Genomic DNA, 13,906 nt, shown 5'->3' on the forward strand with positions numbered 1-13,906 from the left:
TTCACATGTGAAAAATATAAATACAGACTATTATACAGCATTATTCACATGTGAATAATAGAAATACAGTCTATTATACAGCATTATTCACATGTGAGTAATATAAATACAGTCTATTATTCAGCATTATTCACATGGGAATAATATAAATACAGTCTATTATACAGCATTATTCACATGTGAATAATATAAATACAGTCTATTATACAGCATTATTCACATGTGAATAATATAAATACAGTCTATTATACAGCATTATTCACATGTGAAAAATATAAATACAGTCTATTATACAGCATTATTCACATGTGAGTAATATAAATACAGTCTATTATACAGTATCGTTCACATGTGAGTAATATAAATACAGTCTACCATACAGTATTATTCACATGTGAATAATATAAATAAAGTCTATTATACAGCATTATTCACATGTGAGTAATAAAAATAGTCTATTATACAGTATTATTCACATGTGAATAATATAAATACAGTCTATTATACAGCATTATTCACATGTGAATATAAATACAGTCTATTATACAGCATTATTCACATGTGAATAATATAAATACAGTCTATCATACAGCATTATTCACATGTAAATAGTATAAATACAGTCTATTATACAGCATAATTCACATGTGATTTATATAAATACAGTCTATTATACAGCATTATTCACATGTGAATATAAATACAGTCTATTATACAGCATTATTCACATGTGAATAATATAAATACAGTCTATCATACAGCATTATTCACATGTGAATAGTATAAATACAGTCTATTATACAGCATAATTCACATGTGATTTATATAAATACAGTCTATTATACAGCATAATTCACATGTGAGTAATATAAATACAGTCTATTATACAGCATTATTCACATGTGAATGATATAAATACAGTCTATTATACAGCATTATTTACATGTGAATGATATAAATACAGTCTATTATACAGCATTATTCACATGTGAATAATATAAATAAAGTCTATTATACAGCCTTATTCACATGTGAATAATATAAATACAGTCTATCTGGGTTGGCCCTGTGATGAGGTGGCAACTTGTCCAGGGTGTACTCCGTCTTCCGCCCGAATGCAGCTGAGATAGGCTCCAGCATCCCCCGCAACCCCGAACCGGACAAGCGGTAGAAAATGGATGGATGGATGAATGGATGGAGTTTGTAAAGCCCTTTGAGACACTTGTTATTAAGGGCTATAAACTTTTATACTTTTTGATTGATTGATTGATTGAAAAGTGAGTCATACAAAAAGCGGAACCACCGATTTCAACATTTGTTAAGTAAAAGACAACTAACATTCTTCATCATTTGTAGGGAAATAAAAACGATATGTGACCACCAATTAAAAGTGTTGGCACTCAACCGGTGTGTTTGGTCTTGTTAGCGGCGAGTCGGGCGCAGGAAAAACGGTCAACACGAAGAGAGTCATCCAGTATTTTGCCATCACCGCCGCTCTTGGAGAAACCGTGAAAAAAGGCGTATGTTGTTTTTTTTTTAAACTTGATTCCAGTTAGCTTCTGTCAGGACCAGTTGTCTTTTTCTGTTATCAGGGATCCTTGGAGGATCAGATCATTGAAGCAAATCCCGCCATGGAAGCTTTCGGAAACGCCAAAACCCTCCGCAACGACAACTCCTCTCGATTTGTGAGTGGATCTCTGACCACAGCTATTATGAAGACTAAATGTATCAATTTTACAGCCCTCCAAGTACAATGATTTGGGCCGTGTAGAAACAAAATCATCACGTTGACTACAAAATGTTGAAGGTTCTTGTCAACCATTGTTGTATATGGCAGTGAAGGTTCTAAAGAGTTCTGGTTGGCTTTGCCACAGGGAAAGTTCATCAGAATCCACTTTGGACATACGGGGAAGTTGGCGTCCGCTGACATCGACATTTGTAAGTAACACTGTTTGAACCTACAAACATCACAACAATGACGGGCAGTGTCGGTCCAGTCAATTCTAAAACTTTGTAAAGCTTAAAAAGTTAAAGTACCACTGATAGTCACACACACACACACTAGGTGTGGTGAAATTACCCTCTGCATTTGACCCATCCCCTTGTTCCACCCCATGGGAGGTGAGGGGAGCAGTGAGCAGCAGCGTTGGCCGCGCTCGGGAATCATCATTTTGGTGATTTAATCCCCAATTCCAACCCTTGATGCTGAGTGTCAAGCAGGGAGGTAATGGGTCCCATTTTTACAGTCTTTGGTATGACTTGGCCAGGTTTTGAACTCACGACCTACCGATCTCAGGGCGGACACTGAGCAGGGGTTGTCAACACGTCTTAAGTTGTCAGCACAGTGGCTAGTGCGTGTGACTAACAATAAGAAGGTCTTGGGCCAGGGGTGTCCAAACTTTTTCCAAAGAGGGCCGCACACGGAAAAATTAAAGCATGTGGGGGCCATTTTGATATTTTTCATTTTCAAACCATAACAAAATATATGGATTTTTTATATATTTTACCTTTAGGGGTTCCGGGGACCATAAAGGGTCTCAGTCATTCAAATGTTAAAAATAAGTCAGATTATTATTTTTTTTAAATTATTTAACGCTTACAGTAAATCTCTATATCAACTTCAAGTTGATATAAAGTAATAAAAATAAAAATAAATGTTTTATGGTTTTTCTGTAAAAACAATTTAGTTTTTTTTATAATAAAACTGAAATATGCAGTATTTAGTAATTAGAGCCCTAAAAGCTCAATATTGCAGGACACCATTGATTTTAATTATTTCATATTTTTGAGTAATCACAGTGAAAAGATAAATAAAAAATCACTAAATATATTTGGGATCCAAAAGGTGCCCCACTCATAAAGTGATACATTTTTATTAGGTTTTTCTTTTACTTTCAACACTTAAGTTACGAGATCAACTTCAGATATATCTGTCCATTTTATGCTGGAAATATTATTTTGTATGTTTTATGCGCTTTTGTCAAAGAAAACTTTGATGTTTTTATATGGCTACTAAACAATATATGCAATATTTACCACATAAAACATTTTAAAGTGAAATATTTGAAGTAATTGTAGCCCTGAAAATAATTCATTATAACATGGATTTTTTGTCTTTTTTTTTTTTTTTTGAGCAATGGAAAAAAAGAAAAAGAAAGAAAGACAAAAGAAAAAAAAACAGCCTGCATGGCAGCTTTTGTGTCAACATTGCAACTTTTCCTCGTTAGATTTCACCTCATTCCACTTTTTTTAATGTTCTTTTTTATTTTTACAATAGTATTTCCAGAATGCGTGGCGGGCCGTTAAACAATTAGCTGCGGGCCGCTAATGGCCCCCGGGCCGCACTTTGGACACCCCTGTCTTGGGCTCAATCCCCGGGCTTGTGGACTTTCTGTGAGGAGTTTGCATGTTCTCCCTGTGACTGCCTCCAGGTACTACGGCTTCCTCCCACCATCAACATAGGTTGATTGGCAACACTAAATTGGCCCTAGTGTGTGAATGTTGTCTGTCTATCGGTGTTGGCCCTGCGATGAGGTGGCGACTTGTCCAGGGTGTACACCGCCTTCTGCCCGAATGCAGCTGGGTTAGGCCCGACCCTGAGACGGTTAAAAAAAAAAAACCCAGACATAATATTTTAATGTTTACATTTCTTTAGGTCACTTTTTCCACTCTATGGTTTAAAAGTTCAAATGTTTTAAGGTTTGAGTGTTTTCTGGAACATACAATTACCTTTTTGTGTGTGTAAACGTCTTCAGACCTTCTAGAAAAGTCCAGAGTTGTATTCCAGCAGCCCGGAGAGAGAAGTTACCACATTTACTACCAGATCCTTTCCAATCACAAGCCAGAACTACAAGGTAAACCCACTCAATACAAGCTTGTTTGTTCACGTGGCTTAGTGTCAATGTGAGCATTTAAAGTGTATCATATTTCACAGGGATACTTTTTTCTACATTTAAAACACTTTGTTGTGGTCTACATAACATGTCAATTAAAGGCCTACTGAAATGTGATTTTCTTATTTAAATGATGATAGCAGGTCCATTCTATGTGTCACACTTGATCATTTCGCGATATTGCCATATTTTTGCTGAAAGGATTTAGTAGAGAACATCGACGATAAAGTTCGCAACTTTTAAAAAAGCCTTGCCTGTACCGGACGTAGCAGACGAGTAGCGTGACGTCACAGGTTGTGGAGCTCCTCACATCTGCACATTGTTTACAATCATGGCCACCAGCAGCGAGAGCGATTCGGACCGAGAAAGCGACGATTTCCCCATTAATTTGAGCGAGGATGAAAGATTCGTGGATGAGGAAAGTGAGAGTGAAGGACTAGAGGGCAGTGGGAGCGATTCAGATAGGGAAGATGCTGTGAGAGGCGGGTGGGACCTGATATTCAGCTGGGAATGACTAAAACAGTAAATAAACACAAGACATATATATACTCTATTAGCCACAACACAACCAGGCTTATATTTAATATGCCACAAATTAATCCCGCATAACAAACACCTCCCCCTTCCCGTCCATATAACCCGCCAATACAACTCAAACACCTGCACAACACACTCAATCCCACAGCCCGAAGTATCGTTCACCTCCACAAAGTTCATGCAGCACATATATTTCCCCAAAGTCCCCCAAAGTTACGTATGTGACATGCACATAGCGGCACGCACGTACGGGCAAGCGATCAAATGTTTGGAAGCCGCAGCTACATGCGTACTCACGGTACCGCGTCTGCGTATCCAACTCAAAGTCCTCCTGGTAAGAGTCTCTGTTGTCCCAGTTCTCCACAGGCCAATAGTAAAGCTTGACTGTCATCTTTCGGGAACGTAAATAATGAAACACCGGCTGTGTTATCCGGCACACCAGTCAGGGGGTGCATTCTACGGCGGGGGTGCGTTATCCGGCACAACACCTGCCGCAATACACCGCTTCCCACCTACAGCTTTCTTCTTTGCTGTCTCCATTGATCATTAAACAAATTGCAAAAGATTCACCAACACAGATGTCCAGAATACTGTGGAATTTTGCAATGAAAACAGACGACTTAATAGCTGGCCACCATGCTGTCCCAAAATGTCCTCTACAATCCGTGACATCACGCGCAGGCGTCATCATACCGAGACGTTTTCAGCAGGATACTCCGCGCGAAATTTAAAATTGCACTTTAGTAAGCTAACCCGGCCGTATTGGCATGTGTTGCAATGTTAAGATTTCATCATTGATATATAAACTATCAGACTGTGTGGTCGGTAGTAGTGGGTTTCAGTAGGCCTTTAATGGTTGTTGTTTGGTCAAAATGTTGCATTGACTATGTTTTACAGACCGTTTTTAAGCAGCTTTCTGGCCGACCAGGATGCGCCGTTCTAAGCGCAGTCTTATTCAAATGCCTCCAATTCCGACTTCAGCCCTCTCCCCGCACGCCATGCTGTAGTTTTTAGCGCTTCCATCACGAGTTTACTGTTAGATATAAATTCGAACTATACACGGAGGATGCATGTGCATGTACGAGCAAGCCTGCCGCACAGCAAAAGGATGGATAAAAACAAGTAGCTTGAGTTGAGTACTACTGGTGAGTGTTGGCCTTCACAGTATTGTTGGCTTGATGATAACAATTCAGAAATCCACATTCAGTATGTTTCGGTGCATTCAATTAGTCAGATTCCTCAAAGAAGAGCTAAACAATTAGACTTTTAAAGCAAACATACAGTAAGTAAGTAAGTAAGTAAGTAAGTACATTTTATTTATAAAGCACTTTTCACAGATAAATTCAAAGTGCTGTACAAAACATAGGTAAAGTAAAACAACAATTCTATTTAAAACAACAGGGGCAACATCATAAAAAGGATACAAAGTTGATTAAAAATGATAGTTAAAAGGTGCATTAACTAAAAGCTTTACTAAAAAGAGAAGTTTTCAAATGTTTCTTAAAAGTTTCAACACAGTCAAGATCACCAAGGGACTGGTGCAAATTGTTCCAGAGTCTGGGAGCAATAGCCTGGAATGCTAGGTTTTAAAACAAGTTTTCGGGATGTTTAGAAGACCCTGGCCTGAAGACCGGAGGCTGCGCCCTGAAATGTAGGGACATAACAAATCAGTGATGTACTGAGGGGCCCCACCATGCAACGCACGGAATGTCAGGACAAAAATGTTAAACTCAATGCGGAATTTAACTGGAAGCCAATGAAGACTGGATTAAACGGGGGTGATATGGGCTCAGACCTCAGCCTTCCCGGTAAGGTCTATTCAGATGTACTGGAGAGGAGGCTACGCCGGATAGTCGAACCTCGGATTCAGGAGGAACAGTGTGGTTTTCGTCCTGGTCGTGGAACTGTGGACCAGCTCTATACTCTCGGCAGGGTCCTTGAGGGTGCATGGGAGTTTGCCCAACCAGTCTACATGTGTTTTGTGGACTTGGAGAAGGCATTCGACCGTGTCCCTCGGGAAGTCCTGTGGGGAGTGCTCAGAGAGTATGGGGTATCGGACTGTCTGATTGCGGCAGTCCGCTCCCTGTATGCTCAGTGCCAGAGCTTGGTCCGCATTGCCGGCAGTAAGTCGGACACGTTTCCAGTGAGGGTTGGACTCCGCCAAGGCTGCCCTTTGTCACCGATTCTGTTCATAACTTTTATGGACAGAATTTCTAGGCGCAGTCAAGGCATTGAGGGGATCTGGTTTGGTGGCTGCAGGATTAGGTCTCTGCTTTTTGCAGATGATGTGGTCCTGATGGCTTCATCTGGCCAGGACCTTCAGCTCTCACTGGATCGGTTCGCAGCCGAGTGTGAAGCGACTGGGATGAGAATCAGCACCTCCAAGTCAGAGTCCATGGTTCTCGCCCGGAAAAGGGTGGAGTGCCATCTCCGGGTTGGGGAGGAGATCCTGCCCCAAGTGGAGGAGTTTAAGTACCTCGGAGTCTTGTTCACGAGTGAGGGAAGAGTGGATCGTGAGATCGACAGGCGGATCGGTGCGGCGTCTTCAGTAATGCGGACGCTGTATCTATCCGTTGTGGTGAAGAAGGAGCTTAGCCGGAAGGCAAAGCTCTCAATTTACCGGTCGATCTACGTTCCCATCCTCACCTATGGTCATGAGCTTTGGGTTATGACCGAAAGGACAAGATCACGGGTACAAGCGGCCGAAATGAGTTTCCTCCGCCGGGTGGCGGGGCTCTCCCTTAGAGATAGGGTGAGAAGCTCTGCCATCCGGGGGGAGCTCAAAGTAAAGCCGCTGCTCCTCCACATCGAGAGGAGCCAGATGAGGTGGTTCGGGCATCTGGTCAGGATGCCACCCGAACGCCTCCCTAGGGAGGTGTTTAGGGCACGTCCGACCGGTAGGAGGCCGCGGGGAAGACCCAGGACACGTTGGGAAGACTATGTCTCCCGGCTGGCCTGGGAACGCCTCGGGGTCCCACAGGAAGAGCTGGACGAAGTGGCTGGGGAGAGGGAAGTCTGGGCTTCCCTGCTTAGGCTGCTGCCCCCGCGACCCGACCTCGAATAAGCGGAAGAAGATGGATGGATGGATGGATATGGGCTGTTCTGGGTGCACCGGTCAAAAGTCTGGCAGCCGCATTTTGTACAGTCTGAAGTCTCTTTGGCGTTGACTTTTTGAAAATGAACGTGTGAATGATCATTTCGAGATCCAATTTTGACAACAAATTTCTCACTTTATAAATATTTCTGAGATGACAGTGACAGCCGGTCTGTTGTCTCCTGTCGCAGACATGCTGCTGGTGACCAAGAACCCGTACGATTACCACTTCTGCTCACAGGGCGTCACCACGGTGGCCGGCATTAAAGACAACGAGGAGCTGGAACTCACCGACGTAAGGAAAACGGTCGCAAAGTGTTGTCTCCGAACTTGGCCTCTGAATAGCTATGTCCTTGTGTGCAGCATGCCATGGACACGTTGGGCTTCACGTCAGAGGAGAAGTATGGCATCTACAAGATCGTCGGCGCCATCATGCACTTTGGCAACATGAAGTTCAAGAAAAAACAACGAGAAGAACAAGCGGACGCTGACGGCACTGAAAGTAGGATTTTTTCCCCAGAAAACTATTTTGTGTTCATTTTTTTACAGCAAATGAACTGTTTGCAGATTGCAGTCATAATTCCTATCAGGCCTCTTTATGCAATACTGAGTCCAAAGAGCAGAATTCATGAACTACTTGTGCGTACGTCCTCGTAGGTGTGGACAAGGCAGCTTACTTGATGGGCATCAATTCTGCTGACCTTCTGAAAGGCCTCCTGAACCCTCGAGTCAAAGTAGGAAATGAGTCAATTGTAAAAGGACAGACAGTGGAGCAGGTAACTAGTCCATGAGATCACTGAGAGCCGATCCAGAGACATCAGTTGTGTCATGTGGACCTGCCTCACTGGTTGTGTGCAGGTGTACTTTGCGGCGGCAGCTTTAGCCAAGGCCACCTATGACCGTATGTTCAAGTGGCTCGTCAGTCGCATCAACATGTCCTTGTACACGGCACTGCCTCGACAGTATTTCATTGGTGTCCTGGACATTGCCGGCTTTGAGATATTTGAGGTATTATTGACATTTGATTTGTTGCGTCCAGGAGTTGAGGTCCTCATGTCTTGTTTCTTGTCCATCCAGTTAAACAGCTTTGAGCAGCTGTGCATCAACTTCACCAACGAGAAGCTACAGCAGTATTTCAACCACCACATGTTCATTTTGGAGCAGGAGGAGTACAAGACTGAAGGCATTGAGTGGACGTTCATAGACTTTGGTCTTGACCTGCAGGCCTGCATCGACCTTATTGAGAAGGTGCGTCGCTTCTTTTCGCCCGTGTTTCTGGAACCCTTCTTCATGTTGAGCCAGCACTATGCCACTCGTGACCCAAAACAATTAAACACCTTAAAAGTCACCAACTGGTTAGGAATTGCTCAAAGAAAATCTTCAATGATCACCCGTTGTATCCTCTCCTTAACACGAAAAATGTCAGTGAATAAAACCACACCTCACAATCTAATAGTATTGCGGAAAGAGAATATTCTAGATTGTACCTAATGTCATGACTGTTTTTATTGACTATCTTATTGATTGTGGGACAAGCAGTAGAAAATGAATGGATGATACTTTTTCGTCACTTATTGTTTGTCTTTGGTACATCCATCCATCCATTTTCTACCGCTTATTCCCTTTGGGGTCGCGGGGGGAGCTGGAGCCTATCTCAGCTACAATCGGGCGGAAGGCGGGGTACACCCTGGACAAGTCGCCATCTCATCGCAGGGTCTTTGGTACACGAATGTGTATATTTTAGGCCATTGGTTCTTTGTTTTATTTTTGCAAATACATATATATATATTTTTGTGTTGCTCTTTTTATCTTTGGTATCAAAGTTATTATTACTTTTTTTTGGTTCTTTGTTGTTGTTATTTTTGTATTACAACATTTTATTATTTGATCATGTTCTACTGCATTGTAATCTTTTGTTTTGTGATTGTGTGATGTTTTTTGCCTGGACCCCAGGAAGAATAGTCTCCACAGCGGTGTAGACTAATGGGGATCCTTAATAAACTAAACTAAACTAATAATGACTGTTGGAATGTGGTGTGTCCAGCCTATGGGAATCCTGTCCATCATGGAGGAGGAGTGTATGTTCCCCAAGGCCACAGACCAAAGTTTTAAAACCAAACTGTACGACAACCATCTGGGAAAGTCTCCCAACTTCCAGCGTCCACGAATTGATAAGAAGCGCAAATACGAAACGCACTTTGAGGTGGTCCACTACGCTGGAGTGGTAAGTATGATGCCAGTGACTAATTGGGGTATTATGGTCTACATTACGGTGTGTGGGAGAGCCACCTGGAATATTCGGAATTGTCTGTCTCGTGCACAGCATGATGGCAACATCTTACTCTCTGCAGGTTCCGTACAACATCATAGGCTGGCTGGACAAGAACAGAGATCCTCTGAATGAGACTGTCGTGGCTTTGTTCCAGAAGTCCTCAAACAAACTGATGGCTGCACTTTTTGAGAACTACATCTGCGCTGAGACAGGTAACACACACACACACACACTGCAGAGGACTGAAATACACAACAAATACTATTTGAACAAAGCTTTTGATCAACAACTGAGCCAATTAGAGGTTCATTTGTACAGTTGCTTCCAATTAAGGCTGGGCGATTATATCATCGTGATCAATGATCCCAATTAATTTCAGTTTCATCATGGTGATCAGAGGTTACTATAATTTCCTCAATCAACTATGGTGGAAATGTCTGTTAGAAACATACTTGCCAACCCTCCTGGATTTTCCGGGAGACTCCCGAAATTCAGCGCCTCTCCCGAAAACCTCCCGGGACAAATTTTCTCCCGAAAATCTCCCAAAATTCAGACCGAGCTGGAGGCCACGCCCCCTCCAGTTCCATGCGGACCTGACCTGTTTTCACGTCCGCTTTCCCACAATATAAACAGCGTGCCTGCCCAATCACTTTATAACTGTAGAATGATCGAGGGCGAGTTCTTGGTTTCTTATGTGGGTTTATTGTTAGGCAGTATCATTAACGTCCTCCCAGCGCGGTAACAACACACAACAACAGCAGTCACGTTTTCGTCTACCGTAAAGCAGTTCGTCTGTCGTAAACAGCAATGTTGTGACACTCTTAAACAGGACAATACTGCCATCTACTGTACATGCATATGTACAGTAACATCTAGGGCTTTTAGAGAGTGCAGTGCACAACTGCGCACACAACAAGGAGACGAAGCAGAAGAACGAGGAAGATACAGCCATGGCGACGCAGACGACGAGTAAGATGAAGAAATATGCTTGTAAGTTCCAAGCCGCAGCTGCGATTGGACCTGGATAGCCTCCGGGAAGAAGTAGTGGACTACCAAATGCTTGGCAGTGAAGATCTTCCTCAGGAAGCAAAGATTGACCGGTTTTGGGCCATGCTAGGGAGAGATGGAAGATTCCAGACTCTAGTGCATTTGATGAAAGCACTTTTGTGTGTGCCACACAGCAATGCATCATCAGAGAGGGTGTTCAATATGGTTAGAAAAATAGTGACAGAGAATAGAACAAGGATGGACAATTCAACCCTTAACTCAACAATGAGTAGATGAGTGTTATGTATGTGTATATGTGTAAATAAATGAACACTGAAATTCAAGTATTTCTTTCATTTATATGTATGTATATTTATATGTATGTATATATATATATATATATATATATATATATATATATATATATATATATATATATATATATATATATATATATATATATAAATAAGATAAAATAAATATATATATATACATATATAGCTAAAATTCACTGAAAGTCAAGTATTTCTTATATATATATATATATATATATATATATATATATATATATATATAAGAAATACTTGACTTTCAGTGAATTCTAGCTATATATGTATATATATATATTTATTTTATCTTATATATATATATATATATATATATATAAATAAGATAAAATAAATATATATATATACATATATAGCTAGAATTCACTGAAAGTCAAGTATTTCTTATATATATATATATATATATAAATATATATATATATATATATATATATATATATATATATATATATATATATATATATATATATATATATATAAGAATATATATATTCTAGCTGTAAATATACTCCTCCCCTCTTAACCACGCCCCCCACCTCCCGAAATCGGATGTCTCAAGGTTGGCAAGTATGGTTAGAAGATACTGCAGTAGTAAACAATAGGGAAGCATTGGTGCTCGGTATAATCCCACATGGTCAATCCGCCTTTTTGACCGTGGTCCTGTGCGTGTCTGTGAATATGTGTGTGTGTTTGTGTACGTATTGTGTGAATGGGCTTGTGTAAGTGCGCGACCATCCCTGTCCCCTGCCGCGAAAGTCAAGCTTGTCACGAAGTAATTAATGTTTAATCAGCGTTGTGCCGCATCCCCCTTACACAGCTGCAAGTGCAGCCCAGAAGAAGAAAATAAAGAAATAGGGCTATCATTAGCAGAGAAGTTGAAACACTACATAGAAAAGGACAGACTCTAGTCTCACTGCTTGAGCTCACGTTGTATGTGTTCAGTAATCCTGCCCTAAATTCAGTCTAGCAGGTAGGCACGGCGATAAATGGATGGGGCAAATCCACATTTCATTCACTTGGACTGTTGCTTTCCCAACAATTTTAATTAAAGGGGAACATTATCACCAGACCTATGTAAGCGTCAATATATACCTTGATGTTGCAGAAAAAAGACCATATTTTTTTTAACCGATTTCCGAACTCTAAATGGGTGAATTTTGGCGAATTAAACGCCTTTCTAATATTCGCTCTCGGAGCGATGACATCACAACGTGGCGTCACATCGGGAAGCAATCCGCCATTTTCTCAAACACCGAGTCAAATCAGCTCTGTTATTTTCCGTTTTTTTCGACTGTTTTCCGTACCTCGGAGACATCATGCCTCGTCGGTGTGTTGTCGGAGGGTGTAACAACACGAACAGGGACGGATTCAAGTTGCACCAGTGGGCCAAAGATGCGAAAGTGGCAAGAAATTGGACGTTTGTTCCGCACACTTTACCGACGAAAGCTATGCTACGACAGAGATGGCAAGAATGTGTGGATATCCTGCGACACTCAAAGCAGATGCATTTCCAACGATAAAGTCAAAGAAATCTGCCACCAGACCCCCATTGAATCTGCCGGAGTGTGTGAGCAATTCAGGGACAAAGGACCTCGGTAGCACGGCAAGCAATGGCGGCTGTTTGTTCCCGCAGACGAGCGAGCTATCGACCCTAGCTTCCCTGGCCTGCTGACATCAACTCCAAAACTGGACAGATCAGCTTTCAGGAAAAGAGCGCGGATGAGGGTATGTCTACAGAATATATTAATTGATGAAAATTGGGCTGTCTGCACTCTCAAAGTGCATGTTGTTGCCAAATGTATTTCATATGCTGTAAACCTAGTTCATAGTTGTTAGTTTCCTTTAATGCCAAACAAACACATACCAATCGTTGGTTAGAAGGCGATCGCCGAATTCGTCCTCGCTTTCTCCCGTGTCGCTGGCTGTCGTGTCGTTTTCGTCGGTTTCGCTTGCATACGGTTCAAACCGATATGGCTCAATAGCTTCAGTTTCTTCTTCAATTTCGTTTTCGCTACCTGCCTCCACACTACAACCATCCATTTCAATACATTCGTAATCTGTTGAATCGCTTAAGCCGCTGAAATCCGAGTCTGAATCAGAGCTAATGTCGCTATAGTTTGCTGTTCTTTCCGCCATGTTTGTTTGTGTTGGCTTCACTATGTGACGTCACGGGAAAATGGACGGGTGTTTATAACGATGGTTAAAATCAGGCACTTTGAAGCTTTTTTTAGGGATATTGCGTGATGGGTAAAATTTTGAAAAAAACTTCGAAAAATATAATAAGCCACTGGGAACTGATTTTTAATGGTTTTAACCATTCTGCAATTGTGATAATGTTCCCCTTTAAATGTATTTACTTTCCCTAAACATCTCAAAGTATTCATATTCTTCTCATGTCATATTATGCTCGTTCCAGTCAGAATTTAGCTAGTTTATGTTGCCATGCTGTACCAAATCTGCCAGACGGAATCAGAATCAACAATACAGGCAAATGGGGACATACTGTTGCAGACAGTTGCGATAGCCAATCAGATCACTAACATGTGGGGGTCGCATCTTACTGCGGGGTCGTTCTTCCAGGACGCAGACGGACAACTCCGGACGAAAGCGTGAAGGTAGTAATATGATTTATTGTCATAAATCCTACACATTACAAAAAGACAGGAACCAAACAAAAGGAAAGCGTGCCGATCGTACGAGAAGCTAAGGAACCAAAACTTAGCATAGGAATCATTAGCCAGAAAACAAGAATCCCAACGTGAATGTTGCATACAGC

General features: G+C 41.5%; 1 protein-coding gene across 1 annotated transcript in view; it reads left to right on the forward strand.

The window, feature by feature from the left end:
* Positions 1–13,906, forward strand: part of LOC133571527 (myosin-7-like) — a 54,870-nt gene that overhangs the window by 11,846 nt on the left and 29,118 nt on the right. Inside the window, exons 6-16 of the mRNA XM_061924229.1 lie at positions 1,427–1,520; positions 1,593–1,685; positions 1,875–1,938; positions 3,756–3,854; positions 7,716–7,819; positions 7,888–8,026; positions 8,182–8,300; positions 8,383–8,532; positions 8,602–8,772; positions 9,569–9,748; positions 9,876–10,008. Of these exons, the coding sequence (XP_061780213.1) occupies positions 1,427–1,520; positions 1,593–1,685; positions 1,875–1,938; positions 3,756–3,854; positions 7,716–7,819; positions 7,888–8,026; positions 8,182–8,300; positions 8,383–8,532; positions 8,602–8,772; positions 9,569–9,748; positions 9,876–10,008 (1,346 nt within the window). The remainder of the gene's footprint in view (positions 1–1,426; positions 1,521–1,592; positions 1,686–1,874; positions 1,939–3,755; positions 3,855–7,715; positions 7,820–7,887; positions 8,027–8,181; positions 8,301–8,382; positions 8,533–8,601; positions 8,773–9,568; positions 9,749–9,875; positions 10,009–13,906) is intronic.

Source organism: Nerophis lumbriciformis, linkage group LG01, assembly GCF_033978685.3.
Source record: "Nerophis lumbriciformis linkage group LG01, RoL_Nlum_v2.1, whole genome shotgun sequence".
NCBI lineage: Eukaryota > Metazoa > Chordata > Actinopteri > Syngnathiformes > Syngnathidae > Nerophis > Nerophis lumbriciformis.